At 31.8% G+C, this 22994-nt stretch overlaps 1 protein-coding gene across 9 annotated transcripts in view; it reads left to right on the forward strand.

Annotated features, from left to right (window-relative positions):
• Nucleotides 1-22994, forward strand: part of LOC121128236 (uncharacterized) — a 389803-nt gene that overhangs the window by 321790 nt on the left and 45019 nt on the right. For all 9 annotated transcript variants that reach the window (XM_071892657.1, XM_071892656.1, XM_071892660.1 and 6 more), the window contains 2 exons: nt 20782-20870; nt 22372-22616. In XM_071892657.1, the coding sequence (XP_071748758.1) occupies nt 20782-20870; nt 22372-22616 (334 nt within the window). The remainder of the gene's footprint in view (nt 1-20781; nt 20871-22371; nt 22617-22994) is intronic.

Here is a 22994-nt window from a genome sequence, read left to right on the forward strand (position 1 = left end):
GTCCCCTTACTGCAGTAAACACTGGAAAGTTGGAATCACGGAGGATGTGGACACTGTGATCACCAAAAGTCCAACCAAGTAAATGAGGGAGTATGCTAAGGTTCTTAATGTCGGTGATTGGAATGTGAAGACTTTGGAGAAGTTTTTTAAGTACGACAATATCGCCAACTACTTTCAACAGCAACAAAAGGCCAGTTAGGGTTGACATAGTAAAACGTAATAGTCAAATTTGGCCACCCTTCTCTCCAGACTGTTCCCCACTCGACTATGCCATTTTAGGGGTAGCCAAGAAAAGAACCCCGTGCTACCCCTCACTGAGATTTGGATGACCTGAAGGTGTCTGTTGAGCAGCAGTGGGTGGCAATGGCTGAGACCTTCATCAAGAAGTGCTTCGACGCCTTTAGACAAAGGATGGAGGCCACTGTAGCAACCAAAGGAAATCATTTGGAAAAATAGAAAGATATGTCAATAAAAAAGTCCATAATAAAGCCTAAATATTGTTATCCCTTTCATTCTTACAAAGGTTTAGCCTATTTTTTCGTTCTCAAAAAGTATATGATTTACCTATGAGACTAAAATGATTCTGAGGATATAATTTAAGATGAGTTCATTTTAATGAAATATTTAGATATTACGTTCCTTGCATTTCAATGCCTCCCTTATGATTTCTAATAAAAAACGTGCAAAAATGTAGATGCTTTTTTTATTGCAATGTAATTTTAGAGGCAGGTTCCAAGTAGTAGAATTTTTTTATGTATTTTTCTGTTTTTAAATACACTCACTTACTTACAATATATTAAATAATTAAAAGTATAGATTCATTCAAGTATGTATGTATTTTTTTTCAAGTGTTGAAGAAATTCAAGTCAAGAATTTGAAAAATATGTTTAATGAAGTTTCTATATCGATTGAATTACTTGATTATTTCAGTAAGAATAATTATTTATTTTAAATTGAAACTCACTCCATCTGCTACATTTATTTAGCTTTTTTGCAATTGTATCTATATTAATAAAGTAAGGTTTGTTTATCTGTCTCTAAGTATGAAAAACAGTCACGGATTGCACTGTTTATAACAATATAATTGTATTGATGAAATATTGCAGGTGTTTGTATAAAGCATCAAACGTGTATACAGGGTACTCTATTTATAGTGACCCCTGATGTAAATTATATACAAATATTTGATACAATAAATTGTAATGTAGTCGTATAAATGAAATATTCAGGCGTGTGCAAGTATAACAAGAGCAGAGTTTCTGCTTGTTTTGTTATTGGTCCCTTATGTATACCATAAATCATAATTCATTTGCATTTTCCTTATATGTTAAGATATCAATAAAATATAAACCCTGGTTTTTTAAAATGATTTTTTTAGTTAATGGGCGCTCTAACGACGAAAATTGTTCATTTCCTAGAGCAATCAAAATATCAAATTCAAAAAAAAAGTATAACTGTATAAAAATACAAGTTAGTTTGTTATTATATACTTACGAATATATATGAGATATCATTGTTTGAGAAATTGATTATTGAATAAGTACACACACCAAAATCAGCAGTATATATTCAGAGAAACAAAATTGTCATTATCAATCAAATTGAATGTTATTACTATATATATACATCTTATTCGAATATGTTCAAAAATCAAGAGTAAATATGCATTTAAATATAATAACCTACCTAAATAAACATCTATCTATTGTTAACATAATCGAATATTCAGCTTCTTTAATTTACTTTTTGATAAACTCAAAAAATAGGTTTGAACGATACTTGTGCATGTTAAGATTGAAATTATATTCAATAGTTAATAGGTTAATGGTTGAAAAGGCTTTTAAAGCATACATATAAATTTGTATACTTATACTCCCTGAAGAAAAGTCAAGGTTCATAAATCAATAAGTCAAAATGAAAAATGATCTTCAAATAAGGACTAATATTAATTTGATAAAAAAATTTAAGCTAAAATATCTCGAGATTAGGTACAAAACGTGAACTCGAGAGGTTCTCGACCTTCGTGACCTCTGTCAGAAGGTGGTATGGGGTCCCCGCCTATGAGGATAATCCACAGTCGCACTTCAAAGCCCTCCTCATCCATTTAACACCCACGGAGAAGTCGTTGGCGAGGCGATTCATCGATTTGGGAGGATCATCCTTGATCTTTTTCTCCAAGCAGGATAGGAATTCTTTATCCCTCTTTAAATTGCGCCATGCAAGCATCATCTTCAAGTTTTTGACCAAAAAAATATATGAAGCTCAACAACAAATTTTTCTGCTGTTGAATCATGCATGTAAATCTTTTCAGCCAGTGATTCTCAAAATTTTTTGACATAATGTTATGATAGCATTTAAAGAAAAAATTTGGAAGACATTTTTTATCTCTCTTCTCTAGGCCTTTATGTATCACTAAAGACGAGCACTTCTGTTTGAGACTAATTTCTTACGTAGAATTTTAAAATGAAAATAACTGGTGAGTGCATATTACGTCGTATACAGAGAATTGGACGCAGGAAAATTTCCTTCAGAATATTCCCACCAATGGAAATCGTATGCAAAAAAAATTGCTCACAATTATACTACAAATAAATAGTGATTCATCTCACAGATGGGAATTACCCATTTAAGGATTTATGGATGATTTTCCCATCTGTAAATGAACCACAATAAAATAAGCTTCCCAGTTTTTCAAATAACATCCCAAACATATTGTATTTGTATAGGATAACACCGAGGCCTTAAGCAGGCTATGCCACTGACAACTCAGGCTCACTTAAAGGCTGACACAGTCATCACGAAAGTTATCTGCATTTTATACTCCCCCGGACTATGGGCTCTATAATAAAGACAACAGGACTCAATGACTCCATTAACGGACAAATGAGGGCGCTTCCACAGTTTTGAACAATGGTGTTCATAAATAATTATTTATGAGAACTGGGTCGAAATACTCTCTTCTCTTAAGTCGCGTGGTACATATCGTGGATCTACCAGTTTTTATATGTGATAATATGTATACTCAAAGAGGGGAAGGGAGGGATAAATAAACATTTCATATATTGAGTGTTGATGATTGTTTTTATTTATGGTATATTTTCTTCGTAAGTGTTTTTAACGGCACTACAAAAATTTTGTCAACTCTTATGATTCAATATTATGTTTAGAAGAATAAATGGAGGAAAAAAAGGCAATAAACCTTGGAAAATTCCAGATCAAAAACTAAAGTAATAGTTAATTTATTTTTGTTCGTCGAAATTCAACTTACGTTTTATTTAGCTGACTGATGGATTTTCAAATAATGTAATAATATATTTGCCTATCATTCTATAGGTTTATGAAAATAAGGATCAAACGACTTAATTAATATAAAATAATCCTCTTAAAGACAAGAAACTTAATTATTACATGGAGAAAGGCTTTTCCTTCCATAGTATGAAGAATCATATTACAAATTATACAAAAAGTTAAGCATTCGTATTATATTAGATTGGGAAAAAAAGTAATTTCTTATTTCTTTTTTTACACCTTTTTTTAACTAAGGATATCTTGTTCTTTGTTAGTCCAATCAGATCATACCATTAAGTTATTAAGCCATTCAGGTAAGAGTTTTTTAGACGGTATTTCGCTTGGCAAGTTCAGTCGTTAATTATCGTGAGTCGAGTATGAGGTCTCAAAGAAAGAAATTCGCCATATTATATATTTTTACTACTGAAAGGGATAAAACCGTCATTTCTGAAGGTTTCGTGGCTGGCAATGAAAAATACTTTACGTGAATGTTAAGTGACATGAATCATGGTCGAAGGCAACGAATTATCTCAGACCGTGTCTAAGCTAGGATTGACTGCCAGGAAGGTGTTGGTGTGTGTTTGGTGGGATTAGAAGGGAATATTCTACTATTCTTCTATGAGGTTATCGTTCCCCTACGGCCAAACGCTGAATTCGGCCCTCTAATATGAACAACTCTACCATTTGAAGCTATCAATCGAACAGAACCAACCAATATTGGTGAATGGGATACGACAAGACAGCATCAAATCTACACCTGGCCGCACACATCTTTGATAACGCGCCAGAAGGTCCGGCAGCTCCGATTGAAGTTATTATGCATTCTGGCATCAAGTCACTACCGCCTATTCATGTCTATGGGCAACCCCCTTCGGGGTACAAATTTGGTCAAATAGGGATAAGGGCTTCTTAGAAGGGCCATTATGAAGCTGGATTCTTGTTTGCAAAATTTACCGAATAGAACGAATAGTACTTGGTTTAAATCGGATGATTGTAAAATTTATTATAAATCATTGAAATTACGCGAAAAATACGAAATACTTTTTCCCAACCTATTATGGTCATAGGTAGTATGTATCTCAAATAAATTATGTTATTTTGTAAAATGGAGTGTTGTTTTTTTTTTACAAAAATTCATATTTTTTATCCAAAAGGTATGAAACCTAATGAGTAAATTTTTTGAAGGAGATGATGAAGAAAAAAACTGCAAAAGAGTAATTTATATCATATATCCAATATAAAAAAAAACAGAGAATGAAATAGTGTTCCTTTTCCTTACCCATATTTATCTTCTTTTTTTTTCAAGTCATTAACTCTAATGAGTCCTCTTCCCTCCTCTATAATATAACAATTAGGAAATTAATTATGTTTCCTTTCACACATTCTAGAAAAAAGGACACATTGTATTACTTATATACAAACTAAAACAGATTGGTACATAGCCATCGTCATTGGATATCTTAAGCTTTTTTCCTCCAAAGATAAATAACCCAATAAGATCTACAAAATATCTCCGGAAAAAGTGGGGAGGACTATTTTTAGTCAGCAATCTGAAAAGGTTTTTTTTTTCTTTTTCAATGCCGTCATCATTATTATTTCATTCTTGTAGACAGAACATCTAAAGCACAATGATGCATTTTACAGTGCAAATCATACCGTACAAATTAGAGCTCCAAAAATCCATTTCTACATCAAATTGAAGTTGGGCTATACACAAAAATTTCTACAAAATTTATCGTCATTCATACGCTGTATTTCTGGTTGTAATATCTCAACAATCAACGATGATTGAGTAAAAAAGCAGTGGTTTTCGAATCTTCTCCACCCCCCCCCTAATTTTTGGAAGATGATTACTATTGGTAATGTATTTGTAGAGAAGATGAATTGTTATCAGGACCTCGCCGTAAGAGCATCAAAACTCAAGCTTGGTGCAAGGAAACCCTACCGATTTCTGCCCTCTATACTGTGGCCACAAGTTACCGGACTAATTGCCACTGGACAATGGAATATTGGACTTCGTGGATAATAAGGCCTGCAATGGCCCTACGGTAATGTTGATTCTCTGAAGGTCTCCGCTGAGAAGGAGTGTTTTGATATGTCCAACGACTACATCATCTAGGTATGCAAGGCCTTGTGGCTAAGACTGGGAGCATTATGGCTTTAGAAGGAAGACCTTTTGATAAAAAATTGTTATTATTATAAGGTAGAACTGTAATTAAAAAATACTCCTGGTACTAGGTACATTGTGCATGTCGTTTCTGAATAAGGTAATCTAAATCATAATACATAAGCAGAATCTACATATACCTATGTCCTTCCAGTATGTAAAAATGAAGCAGAAAATTAACGTGGTCACTCTGACAATTTGCAATTCTTTGGTAGGAAAATAAATTAACTGTTAAAAATAAAAATCAGCTGCAAGTATCCGTGAGAGAAAGAAAATAGGCACAAGTCCTACTTCTCATAAACCAACAACATATATTCTCGGAGTACTCCTTCCTCAATTTTACTCCGAGTCCAACAAGGGGCTACACTTGTAACTCCCGAACAAACCCTCAGTAGTTATTACTCTATAATTGGATATTCTGTTTTATATAATGAAACAATAATGACAACAGAATATTTTCAGATTACCAACTTGAAAAAGCCGCTCTGTACTTTCTAGGACATGCTTTATACACCTCTATCTAAGTATGAAGTAATAACTAGTGGGTGTGCACATGAAAGACGAAGACTAACACTGAGGGTATGTTCGAGAGTAATAAGTGTAAGTCCTTGTTGGACTTAACTCGGAAGAGAATTGAAGATTGGCATTGGAGTAGTTCCAGGGTATAATATGTGTGTATTTAGACCAATCTAATTTGTATCTTCAATAATATGATCACCCCCACAAAAAAAAATCGGCCTTTATTGGTTACATTCATGTAGAACTTCAATCAAAACTGATACTTTAATTAAAATTGATTTTAAATGATCAAACATTCCTTCGATGACGTCATACAAAGTAACAAATTATGTCATTGTGAAATAAATAAAATTTTGGACTCAAATATTGGTCTAAATGGATCTAGAAGGAGTTACTTAAGACTGGACTATGAAAAAATAGGTTTTCGAAACCACGTAAATTTAAAAAAAATCGTTGATGCAATAAGTTTGCAACAGCATAAGATCATAAATAATGATTTAACATTATTTTCTGTTGAATCCAATGATTATATGTATATATATACAGAGTGGTAAACCAAAACTTTCAATAGCATTACTAGATTACAAAAAACTTGATTCTTATTTAATCTAGAAAAGACAACTCAGAACCAATTTATGATATATTAGACTATATTTTTTACTCAATAAGATCTCCTTCACGAACAATAAAAGCTTCAACTCCCCGCGCAAACAGTATTAGTAGCTCTTGACAATAAAGTCCGTGTCCATGGCGTACCACGCTGTCATTATGGTAGCTTGGAGTGAATCCGAATTTCGATGATAGGTGCGGCAGAGATTCGTATCCATGACGTCCCAAACTACAAAGGCCATACGGTTTAGGTCAGGGTTGAATGAAGACTACATTAAGGAGGGCCAGAAATCACCTATACTTTCTTTTAGAAGTTATGGTTCTTCTTCGAGATAAGGAACTTTAATGGACTTTTTGATTTTGTAAGCGTCTGGATATGGATACACCAACAATTCTTGCAGCCTTCTCGATACTGAAACCGATTCAAAGGAGATGTAATACGCTTTGCCTTTTTTGTTGCTGCTCCGACATTTGTACAATTTCAGATGTGGGATTATTTAAGGGGCCGTTTGGTTGCATATATATACATTTTTAATTGTACCCATGAAGTTTTTTTATTTATATGACTTATATGGAAGATTCAAAAACTCATCCATCAAATATGATACGTATTTCATACTAGGGACTCATCAACAAAAAAAATACTTTTTGAAATGAACCAATCCATGTTCAGAATACTAAGGGGTATGAGAAGAAAAAAAATGGACAGTTGGCATGAAAAAAGTGTATAGTGTGAACAGCATTGGAACTGTTTTCGATGTTTTATAAATACATATAGCCGTCTCTATTTACATATTACGAATATTCTTATTTGATGAATAATATGTGATATGTGAATTTATTATGTCTTTGTTAGAGTTGTTATTGTACCTTTATATGGGTATATAAGTATCAGATTAATTGGGGGAGGGGGGATAAGTAAGTTAGAATTCATTAGATCCCGCCTGTGTTTGACGTAACGTTTTGTAAAGATATGTGAGTGTGTTTATTAGGATGTAATTGCTGCGTAAATTGTATTCTTTAAATTTCTTTCTTTCTTTTCTCTGTTTGTTACTCTGCCTTGTTTGTATGTATATATGTACTTTCTGTTGTTACAAAGTACACATCTATTTACTTCTTAGGGGCAACAGAGAGCATTGCATTGATCTAAATAGATCTAGAGAGAGTTTTAAACACAAACACTATTCATATCAACATAGCTCAACTGTTTGTATCTCTATTATTATCCAGTATACAAATATTTATGTGTGTAGAGGCAGCATAAAGAGATCCTGGAATTTTAAAGAGAAAAACGAGAAAACATAATATTTTCATTTCCGTGCAATTTTTATTTATTATGATTTTCCATGATATTTTTCATTGATAAAAATTACAATTAAGCCCGAAAATTACTTTTATTCTAGTAGAGTAATAACCTCGTAAAAATTGTATATTTCGTATGAATGTTATTAATATAAAACCGCGCAGTTTGATTTTTAAGTCATCATCACATTAAATACTTGATATAAAATTGAATTCGGTCACTCAATTTAAACAAGTAACTTTAATTCGTAAAAAGTATATATATATATAAACTGAATACATAAGAAAAAATACACTTTTTTTACTTGTCGTCCGAATACGAACTCCGTGTGTCCGTTCCCAAAGCACACCCAATGATGCAAATAACTCAATAAGTAATTTTTCTAGAGAACTTAAACTGATATTAACAGATTTGTGTGTCCAACTCGGGTAATTAAAAACGAATTTATTGCTGAAAAAAATAAACATTTTGAATACATTTATGTTTTGAGAAAAGGAAATGTGGACTCCTAAATACCCGAATTTGAACCCTTTGGAGTACCAGAGGCGTCCATAGGGGGTGGGCTGGAGAGTTTGTAGTCCCTTCCCAAAAATTATGGATTTTTTTATGTAGACTCGAAGTATATAATTGGTTATATTATTAAAGATATTCTTTACAAATTAAGCAAAAACATTATAAAATCTCTGTCACCGTGCATTAAAATTTGTTCTAGACTGCTCTAAAAGATAGTATATGGAATTAGCTGTTATATGGAGCAAGGAAAGGCTAAGGAGGCATGATAATCTACTCCTATTCAAGGCAAACCGCACCATGGACAATTATACGGATAACTAAGGATATAAGCAATTAATGGGGAATTGACCGGGAAAAAAAAAAATACCAAGAATAGAATGATAGGAACCAGTTTTAGAGAATAGCAGATTTGCATATATATTGGATACGTCAATCAAAAGGAAGATATCGTTCTTGGGAGGTTATTAATAAAAATGGTGAATGTACGGCAAATAATATTTTGGAAATTGAAATAATTTTATTGTGGGTTGTTTTTAAGAGAAGAGAAATTGGCCCTAGGGATAATTTTTTTATTGTTTGAAAATAATAGAAAACAATAGACTGAGAATGCTTTTAGTGAGCAAATCAAAACAAAATCAATTTTTAGATTAAATAAAGAAGAAGAAAGATCTTTAATGCCTTGGTTGGGGAGGTAATCAGAAGCCTTAATAAGATGACAGAAAATTCATTATTTTGGATGTAGTACAGAGTAGTTACCAACTTACAAGCCTTGGGTAGTCTATATGGTCAAACATCGGAAAAGAGAAAAGGTTTCTTCTGTAAACAATCACTGGAGACATCCCAACATTTTTTATTCGAGTGTACGCAATATAATTAATATAATGGACAAAGGGATTGAGAGGTTCTTGGTTTTTTTTTCAATTTTAAGTTGCATCTTGTCCATAACGATTTGTGTTTTTTATATTAGGTCATATCAAGCGGAAATTAATTACACAAAAGTACAGGTTCTGTTACATAAATTAAGATGCACAAAAACACTATTTCCTAAAGATTTTACAGTAATATTGAAGAATATTATATTCCATATGTTAAAAATTTTTATAAGGTAATAAGTAGAAATATAGTTGTAACAAGGTACAAATACATATATATATATATATATACCGGTAGTTGCATAAATACGTGGAGTAATTTTTAAACACTTATATCTCGAGGTTCTGTGACCGTAAATAAAAAATTCCAACACAAGTAACTCAGTAAATCTTTTGGCTTTGTTTTTGTTTTTCTTACTCGCATCAAACAAAGTCGTTTACGATGAAGGACGAGGCCAAACGCTACATGGTTGCCACTCTACTCCGCGCCGGTAGGTATGTCAAGGAGATAATCAAAAGACACTGGATTATCCAGGACTACTGTGTTCAAGGTCCAGAAGCTTGTCAAGGAGGGAAAAGATCTGAAAGACCTGCCCATACCTCTTGAATGACTCAGGATTGGCTCACTGCCAACATGCCATTTTGTAACAAAAACATTTGGCCACCTCAATCACCTGATTTGAATCCCCTTGACTACAGTGTGTGGTGGCAAATTGAGAAGAAGGCCTGTGCTACCCGCCAACCGAATTTGGACTCATTGAAGTCAATGAGCAATGGGCAGCAATGCAAGACCATTACATCATCAATGTGTACAAGGCCTTCAGCAGGCGCTTGGAGGGTGTCATAGTAGCTGATGGTGGTTATATTCAGTAATTATATTAAATTTTAAATACCAGAACAAATACTCTTTTATATAATTCTCAAAAAAAAAAATACGTCATACGAATTGTATTACACATTTCATTATTTGCCACAAATAGTCTGCGTACTTATGCAACTACTGGTATATATTCGGTCAATAGATATGGATTTCTTTTTTCTTTTATTATTTTCAAAAATTCCATAAATCAAGCCCTCCCCAAAATATAATCCTGTGCCCCTGACTACTATGTTTGGTCGATGGGGTGGGGGGTGTTGGAGAGAGAGAGTCCAATCAACGCAAGCACAAAACACTATTGACTCCTTCTCGAGGCAGTTGCCAATATGGAGAAGGAGTTCCTCATCAAGGTATGTGCCAGATGGAGACTGTTGTTGAAGCTGGAGATGGTTGGTTCGAGTAAAGTAGCTCACTATGGAACCCCTCATGTAAGAGAAAAAGATTTGTGAGTTTTGTAAATAATTTTGGCAAATAAATTGAAATATACATTACCCAAAAAATTTCAGGATTTAAAATCCCCAATCTGAATTTGTGTATTTACTGTTCCTCTTCTCTTGCTACCATAAATTATCCCTAAGAAATTTAGATAAACTTTGATTTATATCTGGAAGTCCAGTCATCAAAACAAAGGTAGAGTCATGGTCATAAATAAAAATCATGTAATTACAATGGAAGAGTACCCCGTCTTTTTGTAGTTACTGCTTGAGTATGTTTATTTATTTCCAAAAGTTGTTATATCATCATTCTATTATTCTTCAAGAGAGAACAAACATATATTTTATTAATAATATAGTAAAGTTTGTTTATAGAATGTATTATTTCATGTATGCTCTTGAAAATTAGAGAGTAACACAAAGGATTTTTTGGGGAGTTATCTTCTAAATTATTAAAACAAAATCGGTCTATTCGTCGACCCCCAATAACACTGGGATATACCAGATACTACCGCAAATAGCTCATAAGCATAAATTAATTGCTATTGCGTGAAATACAAAAAGTAAAACAGAGGGTTTGTTGTAGAATTATAAATTCTTGTTGGACTCGGATTAGAATTAATGATCGATATCAGAATAAATTTGTGTCTTTGTCATCGCAAGTTTGAGTCTTTTTTCTCTTTTTTTCTCCTATGAAAGGTTGCGTGATACAATAAAGAGAAAGAAAAGACATAGTAGTTGATAGTAGTTTATAATGAAGACACTACTATCAAAAATTAGAAAAGGGAAAACGGATCATGCCTATTCTCTTTTTTCTTTATTATTTAATTGGTCATCGTGTTGTTGACTTCTCGGTTTGAAGTATGAATTATTGCTTATTTTTGGTGTTAATTGTTTTAATAATGCATCTTAAATAATATATATACATAGCTTAATATGACAAGAATATTATAATGGTATTTTAAATGTTGAAGGCCCTCCTCTTTATAGCAATAATTCATTTTCTTCTCCCAAGATCATACAAAAGGCAGTTGATGTTGATAAAAGTATGGATACAGATGTATTGTATGTATCCGTGCTCTTTTTTTTCATAAGAAACAACTCAACACTCATTATTTTACGAGTAATTGATGAACTACGGTGTGCTGAAAAGTTTCCAACCTACACATGAAGATGGAAGTACACAGCAATAAAAGCTAGTCACATCTATTTAGTATCTGTTGGCAGTAACTCAACAAAATTTAAGCCATTTTTAGAGGTACAATAGTTATGTAACATTCGTAAGAGTGAGTTGATATGAATGTTTTGGTAAAAATCGAAAAAATTGAGTATCGCTCAGTTGGGGAAGTTTAAGGACAATAAAATCGTTTTTGGTACCCGATTTTTTACTTAGATGAAACTTGGATGTATCATTATACGTCAAAAAATAAAAATACAGTCTGCACAATGGACTGGAAAGATTTTCGTCTAATGAATAGCCAATCACCTCTGTGAACAATAATCCCCCCAGTCCTATTTGGACGGCTAACAGGGAAGGAAGCATCGCTGGGAGAAGTGTGGTGAGTTACAAAGAGACTATGTTGAAAAATAAAGATTCTGAAAAAATGTCTTGTATATTTCTTAGGTCAGATACTTTTCAGACCAGCCTCGAACATGAAAATTATCTGTATGTCATATTACTCGATGAAAAACCATTTAAAATGATTTGTTTTTTTGAAAGGATATTTTATATGTTTGAATAAATGAATGTTCAAAAGTAGTACAAATTAATTAAAATTTCTGCAAATTTACTATACGAACACTAATGAGCTTGACTATATTTGTATCGATCCTTATTCTGGACTGAGGACTACAGTCCTGTCCAGCTTAGTCCTACATATCAGCCCTAAAAAGTTATAAAATAGTTCGGACCTTGATGACGTTACTCAACTTTATTTCTTCTAGTTATAATTAGTTCTATTTCGGAGATTCTGAAAGACCAACGAGCTTAAGGACCAGCTTCACAGACTGATAGGATCAGTCCTAAGATTGTACTGGACCACATAAATAAGAGCTGACACAACACTCACTTTGACTGATTATACAAATATAATTCATACCTCACTTATTATGTTACTATGTAATCCTAGTAAATATCACGATGCAAGGGAGAAAATGAAAGATTGGTAGCTAGAGTAATTTAGAATTTACTTTAGCCTTGTATTCCACACATGCTTATTTTTTCTTCTCTTCAAAACATTAATTTTCAGGTAATTGGAGGAGTAGAACACGTAAACTTGAATTAGTTATTCGATAATATCCAGGAATATAGGTAAAAAACTTTTGTTCAAGAGTAGTGGATAATTAATTAAAGATACACATGGATATACTACATCTTCATGTTAGTGAAATTAAATCTTGTTAAATGGAAAATATACATTTTTATTCAATACTTAATATACAGGGTGCGTCAACATGGCTCATTTTGTCTCATTGTAATTTCTTGCAATCTTGTTTTGAAATTCCCCCACTCCTCATCAAGCTTGCCGTAGAGGGCTCGAAATTTAGTTCAACAATTAATTAGGGAGGAATATGAGGTCCTACCCATCTATAAGAAGCTCAGGAGTAAATTGTAAACTACAAAAGGATTTTTTGCCTTATTTTTTTTTTTTAACATTCTTTATTTGGTTTATATAACATACATAAATAAATAAACTGGAGTAATTGCATAAAAAATTGCAGCTTATACTTAATACTCCAGGCTAGAATTTCAACTAACATTCTAAAGATCAATCTTTAAAAAACAACAGTAAACATGCAAATTAACAATCATGATAAATATTTGTTCAAATTTCTTAATACCCTTTTTAAAATACTTCGATGATTCTGTGATGTTGATGGAAGGTACCAGATTTTTTCCCCTGCAAAATTCCATGACTCACATCCTCCTTTGAGAATTTTCATTGTGAGAGAGACATGACGGGCTGAAGCTGCCAAGATGATACCTCTCAAGTCTCACCTCATCCTCCAAAATAGGCTGATAGTTAGTCGGCTGGAGATGAAGGTTTTACAATTAAGAATTGAAAAGTCCAGAGCCCTCAGAAGTTCCGCCCTTTTCCTTCTTTGAATTTCCAAAAAGAAAAATACTCTTTTTCTTCCCAATTTTTAGCGCTATTACATTTCTCAGAGAAGAGACTATTTTTCATTTCCAACCCATATGGAGGTCCAAACGCTTACTACGCAGCTCCCAGAGTCAATTTACAGCTACATCAAAGTTTAGAGGGACCCCCTCAACGTGCCACGGGCATGGCATTGAATAATTTTTTAAAGAATAGACAAGTTGAAATCTTATTCTACCATCGTTGAGCTATTCTTCGAATTTAAATTATAATTTGTTAAAATATCTAATGTGATTGGAGTGTTCTTCTAAAATTGAGGGGTCCTCTAAATTTATAAAAAATAACTTTTTATTTATATTTTATCGAATTACATCAATGGTTGAGTCATTTTTAAATGCAAGGGTGAGCATCCAGATTATTCCCTGAGCTGAGCCCCAAAATGGAGAGCCTTATATAAAGTAAAATGTATTAACAAATTGTTATAAAAGTCAACTTTTTTTTAATGTTGAATATTTTCCAAAAATATATTCTTTTGTTGACGGCGGTCTAAATTTCGTTCCAGTTATCTTCATGAATACCACTGCTATTTCATTTTTTACCTAAGATTTCCACCATTCTTCTAACTTTACCATTTCCGACTTCAAGATCCTCTTCAGGCTTCCGGGAACCTAACGGTAAAAAAGTGGAGTAATTTTTAGTAAGAAAAAATTCTGTTTTTTCTTAAAACTTCCGAAAATAATTAATTATGACTCTTATATATTACAAAGATATCGAAGTGCGTCACTGTCGTGTACATCAACTTCTATTTGCAAGAACATTTTTTGCACATCCGCCACAATTGCAATTTTATGACTTCTGAAAGAAATCAGTACGTCGATCACTTTTAGAATCAAACTGGGATTTGCACACAACTTTTTATTGAGGGTTCTCGAATTAAACACAATCCTGACCTTTGGTGAATTACTTTTTTCTTTAAAAATTGCGCTAAGAGGCATGTAATTTACAATCTTTCCATCCTTAGAATCAATATAACATTTTTCTGCAAACCCTTCTTCAAAATAAGTATTCACTGCCTCATTCACAAGTTTAGCTTTGACTAGATCTCTAAGGAGAGATTCCTCTGTCTTCTTCAATCTACAAAAGGCGGATTAAATATTATTTTTAATTTTTGTGTCATCTTCTTTATAACAGAATTTAACCGTATATCGTTTTCTTTCAAACTTTATACTCTGTTTGAAGTGAGCAAGTGCCATTTGATCCAACACAGAGTAAATTTCAGTCTTATGTGAGATAGAATTAATACCGAGTGACTCCAGCATAAAATAACTTGAAAGATGACTTGATAATTCCACATTTGTCAGTAAACGCGAGTTGAAGTTAAAGAATTCATTGGAAGTCGTCTATTTAACAAATATCCAAAGAGTATATTGAGGGCGACTAAATTTCCATGGTTTGAACAAATGAATTTATTTCGCACTATCTCTCAGTAGTAATCCTGACCTATTAGTAGGTTTACTTTGGCTGATTGTAGAGGATATTCATCCGTGAAATCATCCAGATCAAAATAAATCCTTGGATTGACAATGAAGAGCAAATTCCAAAAATGGTGTGGAAGTGAAATTTATTTGAAAATCTCCCTCTCATGCTCTCCGACATTACTGTAAAAATTCGATTTTTAAATTTCTTAGAAACTACACCTAATATCCCAATGTCGATTTCTTGGGATTTGAATTCTCTTGTTCCGAGTTTATCAGCTAATTTGCTCTGAAAAATTATGTTGAGGATCCCCCATCCAAAACACCTCGCGCTGTTTGGAATCCATTAGGACCTTTAACTTTACAACGATATGTTGGATGGATTGTCTTGATCTGATTCGGTTTCAAGAGATAGGTGAAGGTTTGTAGATCTCATTCCAGATGCACCAAAGTGTGATGTTGCAATGAATATTCGATTGTTTTATGTCCATGTTGGAGGCAATATTTGCAACATCCTTCCACCCGTAACATTTCTTCATTTGAAGTTTTGTATAACTCCATGGCCTTAAAGCAATTCGTAGACCGATGGTTTTCATCAAAAAACAAACATTTGATAATGGAGTTCAGGTTTGATTGTTTGTTTTGCTTATTTTTCTATTTTTTACCTAAGGATTTTGTAGTTCCATGTAATCCCTGAAATCCACTATTCAAACATGATTTCTCTAATACAGGAAGCTCGAAGGAAGTATCCGCCCTTCTCTGGACAAAAAATAAGAAATTTATAAAGAGATGCCTCCAATGACTAACTCATGTTTTCATCTTGCAGGAATCTTTAAAATGATTCTCTCTCCTCATCTTCTAACTTGGATTTGAGAATGGGAACTAAGACTTGAAATTGTTTATCTTCCATCATCAGGTTAGTGATTATGTGTCCAATTTGGACCAGACTTTCATTGCAAATGAAAGGTGGTCTTTTTCCATTCTTGCATTATGATGTCACATATAATTCGCTCAAATATTATCCTATTTTTGTCCAAAATGATCGTCAAGAAGCTCTAGAACTGCTTCATACAAATTTATTCTGGAAACCCCATCAATTTTGAGAACTATTATGGTTTGACGCAAATATTGTGGCGTCCTAGCTGCCCCGATGGATCTGAACCACTTGACTACTGTATGTAGGGTTTCTAAAAGGTTGCCCCATAAATGTGCACATAAATATGTTGAATCCTTGTTGGCTATCATTCTCGAGGAAGTGGGCAACATAGACAAGGAGTTTTTCATTAAGGCCTGTGCCAGGCTCAGGACCGGGTTGGAGGCTTTGGATGAAGTTTTAGGAGGGGTGTTTGAATGATTGACTTCACTAGTGAGCTTTGTATGGAAGAACAAAAGATTTGTTAATTGCTGAATTAATTTTGATAAATAAATATTCATTATCCTTTAATTTTTCTAATTTAATATCACCGCCTTGTATCAAGTTGTACTACATCTTTAGTGTTTTAATAAATTTCCTAGAAGAGAAAGAACTTAAGAAAAAAATCAGTTGGTAGTTGGGCATAATCGTGATTCTTTCAAACAGTTGAAATATTCACAACCCAAGAAGCAATGAGTTAAATTTAACAAATCAGTATTTAAAATACTTATCATGGTATAACCTCCGTAACACACAAATTAACATATTTTCATTTGTGTTCTGAAAGTTGATTGCTTGAATTATAATTAGTAAGAAATTATAAGCTCTGAATCATTTAAAAAAATGATTGAATAATAATTCTACAATAGTTGGAAATAATTTGTCAACTACAAAATGATTTTGTGCCTTCTTTTCCTTATTTCTTTTCGTATGGAAGATTACAAGCTACAATCAAGCTACCGATGTGTTGTAAATTGCATGTTTGCTTTGAATATGAAGCAACACTATGGAATTTAGATTAAATTTCAAGTAAAGAAAAGTAAAATATATACCTTTCTTTACCTCAAAGTACCTCATTCATCTGGAATGAAGAAAAAAAACTATAAAAAATGAAAGTATATGAATACAATGCCAAAATCATTTCATTACCATAATATACATATATTTATATATTTTTCATATATTATGGTTGCAAATCTCTACCTTTCTTAGAAGAAATTTATGACATATGTGTGTCTATGTACACTAATATAAAATATTATTAAATATGTTGGGTGTGGAGCTTTTAAGGAGTAAGCAACATGGAAATCATAAATGATTCTGTTCAAATTTAATGAAAAATTTTACATTGAAACATGCAAAAGTTGTTTATAAATCACGGCGTTACCTCGAGTACTAAAAAAATTACACGAGATATAAAATTGTCCGTGGAGAAAAGTTGAATTAAGAGGAATATCGTTATCTAAAAGCCTTATTTTTAGTTAGCTTTGAACATACGAAGTTTAGAAGGCTTACATAGGATCTCACAGGATATCGTATAAGTTCAGAATCAGGGGATAAGTTTTATAAAGTTACATCCATTTATACAGAATCTCCAGATCAACAACAATTTTATTTTCAAAAGAATCAAAAAGGAGAGGTCCTACTTTTACAGAATAACTCTGAATTGAATCATTGAAGTATGCAAGATTCGATACCCGCACTTATAAGGAGTTTAACATTAGACTTGATTGCCAAACAAAGTATTGAATCCGAAGCGAATACTTCTTTATCGTCAACCAACTTTGACGCTAGAGAACCCATTTGTATTGACTAAGTAGAGTTATATTTAGTGAAGTTACTTCGTGCTAATTTATTAAGAAAATAAATAATAAACATCCAAATTACATTGAATAAATTGAGTATTTGTATATTGGGTAGATATTTTATGTAATAATATTCAAAATTTACTTTCCATTTAATATTATCATTGGCATCTAAGATCTTATGCAAATTATATAATTATAATTATTAAACTTTTAGTAACAGAGACCAAAAAACCCTTCTTATTTATATCAACACTCATTTTGTTGATGAGAGTTTTTCTGATTTCCAATAACTCGATCATGAAATAATATTAAAGAAATTTTTAAAAAAACATACGAAATTACTTATAACTAAGCATAATTGTTATTTTGTTTACAACTTTTAAAGAATTTGTAAAAGTGTTTATTATTATTTTTACTCAAAAAAAATACTCGTAGATTGTAATAAAGAAATGTTGGGTGTAAAAAAAATAAAAAGTCTATGCGGAATTATTTGGAGGATTTCTAGGAACTTTGAAGTACCTAAGTATGTTTGAAAGCGTCAAGAAAAATTTAAGTAATGATATAAAAAAAGAAGCATTGGATATAAATAATACATAGTTTGATTTGGAATTGAACAACATTTGGTTTTTTGAACAGATTGCCATGTTAAACCAAACAATTTAAAATTGGAAAAAGGAACACAGAATTGATGATACAGATTCCTAATAAGTGTGTTAATTGAAAGTGTGAGACCAGCGTTTGAGTTTGTCCCACTCTATCAGAGAAACCTGCAGTTAGATTTAGAAATAGGAAATTTTGATCACCCTTTCCATCAAGAAATACAACTCTTCTCTGGGAGCGAAAAATAATATTATCGAGAAGAACTAAGAATAGGCTGTGCACTATTGAAAAGTATATTTAATCCAACACTGTAAGTTTTGATGTATACGTCTTACTTGATACGTCAGAACTATTTTCAGTTTTGTTAGAAAAAGGAAAGGCAACCAGAACATCGTAATAAACACAGCAGATTTATAAAGTAACTCTTGTTGTTTCTTTTTCTGCCTACGTCAAAGGGTGCTTTTTTTCGCTAAATGTAATATATAAAATGTAAAATATGCAGTCATTTAAATTTGTTTTTTCCATTGATTCCATATTTATAAACACTGTATTTAAGTTTTTCATTTTTTTTTTTCATTAACATAACCATTTGATTGCATAATACGACATCGACTTCTCCTCCAATAGAGGGAACGTCGAGTCAGTCTGTGGGTGAGAATTTTTTTAAATACTTTTCTGAGATGAGATTATCAACTAATTTTTTTTTTTTCAAAGGATTATTTTTTTAAATTTCTTTCATTAAAATTGATCTTCTTAGCAATCAAAACAGTGCTTACACGACAATCAGACCCGACAATTTCCATTATTTGAAACAAATTTTTGACAATTGGCCTACCGGAGGGTGATACATCTTAGCTATCAAAATTACTCGAACGAAAGCGACGAAACCAAAATTTCGCAAGATTGGCTATTAGTGTATTAGTATCATGAACGTAAATCCCATTTTTAGTCAGTTGGCTTGCGTTTTTGCCTTTATCGAAGAAAAACGGTAAAATATGGCTTATTTAATCTTTGTTGGTGTCCATTTTTGACGACCCCTTAAACAATACTGAGTCAAACAATCACAAAACTCCCAGTTTTTGTATTAAAAATCTTATATTTCTAATGCTATCTAGTGTAAACCAATTGCATTTATATATAGTGAGATACCCATTACTAATACCATCTTTCGGAAAAATAAAGAATTTTTTTTACAACACTTATTGTACAAGTTGCACTTTGTAAAAGGAAATTCTACAGGTTCAAATCTATTCGTTTTTAAATGTATTTGTTAAATATAACTGTGGTCATTCTAATAAAAAACTAGTAATTAATACCATGATTGGATCTATTAAAGTTAAATGGTTATTAATATATATTGATCATCCAATATATATTCTATTATTGCGTTCCCCTCATCCCAAGTATTCATTTCACAATATTCATCTCATTTTTGGGTTGCAATTTGTACAAATAAAATATATAGGAGTAGGGCTCAACAAGGAACTGTACTATTCATGTCTTTTTTGAAATGGACAATAAGTATTGAAAAACTGTTTACTGTGTTTATAGATCAAAAATAATAAACTATGAAATATTGAATTTTATTATATCAAGGTTAGTCACCAACTATTTTCTGAGCTCCATAAAAATTCATTAGCATAAAGTATGACGTCATTGGAACCCCAAATACAGAATATAGAGAATAATTGCAAACCCTAAATTCTGCATTAATATCGAATTTGTCCTCAAACCCTTCATACAAACCCCTACACAACTTGGCGGCAAAAATGGTTCAGATATCGACGTGCAACCTCCTCCTTATATATGAACAAATATTACAAAGAAAATATTATTAGTATTCTTTTGCAAGACCTCAGTAGAAACCTTATTTCATCTTCTCTACTTTGACAAAAAGTGGATTTCATATGGATTTCTTTTTATGATACATTATATACATATTGTGTATTTTATTAGTTCTATGAATAAATTTTGACTGTCATATACAAATATATAACTTTACTTTCAATAAAATATTACGAAGCAATAATTATAATACAGTATTGAATAAAATACTATGTATGATTTTATTATTGTGAAGTATATAAATATGTAATTCATTCTAAAAAATGTGGAGAAATAATGTGACAATGACAGACTGGTAGTATGGTAGTATTTATGAGATACATAGAAGCTGGTATGATTGACTTAACTAACTATTAACTGATTTCAAACTTTTATTTTCTTATTTTTAGATGATAAGTTACGTGATGCAATACAAAATACGACGAGAAATAATATTAATTTTTTTACATTTTATTTACAGGTCTTGTAAGAAGTCGAGACGGAAGTCATTTGAGCCCAAATTCACAACCATTCATAAGTCTCCCCTCACCAAATATCCAGTCGGCAAAAGTGAGTATTACTTTTGATAAAAACATTGTGTGTCAACTTTAAAGCAAACAAGAATAAAATTACTCCATAACGAGTCCGAATGAAATATTTTTCAAATAAAATATCTTCGATGTTTACTTAATTTATTCTAGTCAATATTTTATAAGGAATACAAATGTACTTAAAAGATCTAGAAATGAATATTCAAAAAATGTAAATTGGACTTGAAAAGGCCATATTGGACGTCAATAATTTATCATAATTCGAATAAAGGCGAAGATCGGGTAACTTTTTATAGAATTATCATTAAAGAACTTGTAGTAAAATTAATATGCACCAAACTACAGCATGGGCGTATGCAGGATTATATATTTATATATATATTCTTTTTTTTTTTTTTTTTTTTTGGGGGGCTTTTTTTTTCGATTTTTTTCTAGATTTTTTTTCAAAAATCCATATTTATTCAGAGAAAATTAAATTCTTGAGAAAAAATTGAAAAAACAAATATTTTAAAACAAACAAATTACAAAATTACTTTTTTTTGAAAAAAATTTTAAATATTAACTTTTTGGAAAAAATATTTAAAAAAAAATAATTTTGGGAAAAATATAAAATATAATATTTTATGGTATTTTTTCAAAAAGTCCACAGTTATTCAAAAAAAAATCCATAGCTTTTTACAATAAATTTAATTTTAACCCCTAATTTTGAGTAAAATTTATTTATTATCACCAACAAAAAATCTATTAATATGCCAAAAATTCCTTATTCCACACCCTACAGACGCCTCTGTAGTGAAGTGATGTTTATTTGCTGATTTCATTTAACACTAGAAAATAGTACCCCCACAATTTTCTAAAATACACCCTTCGGGTAAAGTTACTCCTGTTCTCCGACTACTGCTCTAAATTATAGCTAACCGTCTTAAGTAAGCCCATTAAAGAAATGAGAGATATTATGACCAATACTGAAACAAATAAATTATTTAAGTAAAAAAGAAATAAGAAATGCCTTGTTTGGTTAAATTTTACTCGAAATTGCTTTTAAGTTTTTGCATCACATATTATGTAGATAAAATCTTAAAACAGGGAGGTCCTACCTTTTAATATAATGGGCACATTGCCACTTGAAATATTTTAAATGAAACACAGAACCTATTAATTATAATAAATTATAATTATATAAATAATACCTACATAAAACAACACTATAAAATATATTTCAACTTAAATCCAACCATTAAAAAAAGGCAAAATCTAAATTTTCAAGGCCAAACTGCTTCAAAAAAAGCAGACAAATCTGGCAGCCCTGTCAGAGTCTCAGAACATGTGCAATGACATGAAATATTTTTCAATATTTGTACGGATTGTGCGTGTTCTACGCGTTTTGATGATATTGTGACAATTTTACTAAAAAATACTACTTGAAGTGAAAATGAGTAGTGGGCCGCACAACTCTAGGCATCTTCTTGGACATTTATGTCTTAAAATGTATGTTAACAATAAATGTATCTACTTTTCAGAATACCGTTTCAATAGTGGACGGTCTCATTACTGTTGAGGATCCCAAGACAAAGGACACAGCACCGGATTCCTCACAAATGATTCGTAGAGGAGCTCTTGTACCACCGAAGATGGATGGGGGTGGGAGTGGAGGATCCTGTGGAAGTGGTGGGACTGGGGGATGTGGCAGTGATAAATCCTCCTATTCCGCATGTAAAACTCCGTGTCGATCCTCTATTCCAAAGCAAAGAGACTCCATCAATAGGTTAGACCACATTTATTATTATTTTTACTTAATTTATGTAAAAAGAAACCTATTAAACAAAAAAAGGTATGTTTTATGTTAGTGGTACTCAAATGAGGGTTCGCATGACCCATGTGGTACTTATGATTATGAAAAAATATTTATTTGTGGTACATCACTAACACTTTTTGTAAGTTGAGGGTACTAGACTGAAAAGATACTTTATAAACAGTACATAACTCAAAGAAGGTTGAGAATCCAGGTTTTATACATTGCCTTAAACTATGAATACAGAGATTAGTTTTGTAATAAATATAGTTGACATGTTTGTAATGAAAAAAAATAACGAAAAAAAATTCTGGCAAATTAAAAAAAAGTATATATTTTTTTTAGCACTAA

Source organism: Lepeophtheirus salmonis, chromosome 13 (genome assembly GCF_016086655.4).
Source record: "Lepeophtheirus salmonis chromosome 13, UVic_Lsal_1.4, whole genome shotgun sequence".
NCBI lineage: Eukaryota > Metazoa > Arthropoda > Copepoda > Siphonostomatoida > Caligidae > Lepeophtheirus > Lepeophtheirus salmonis.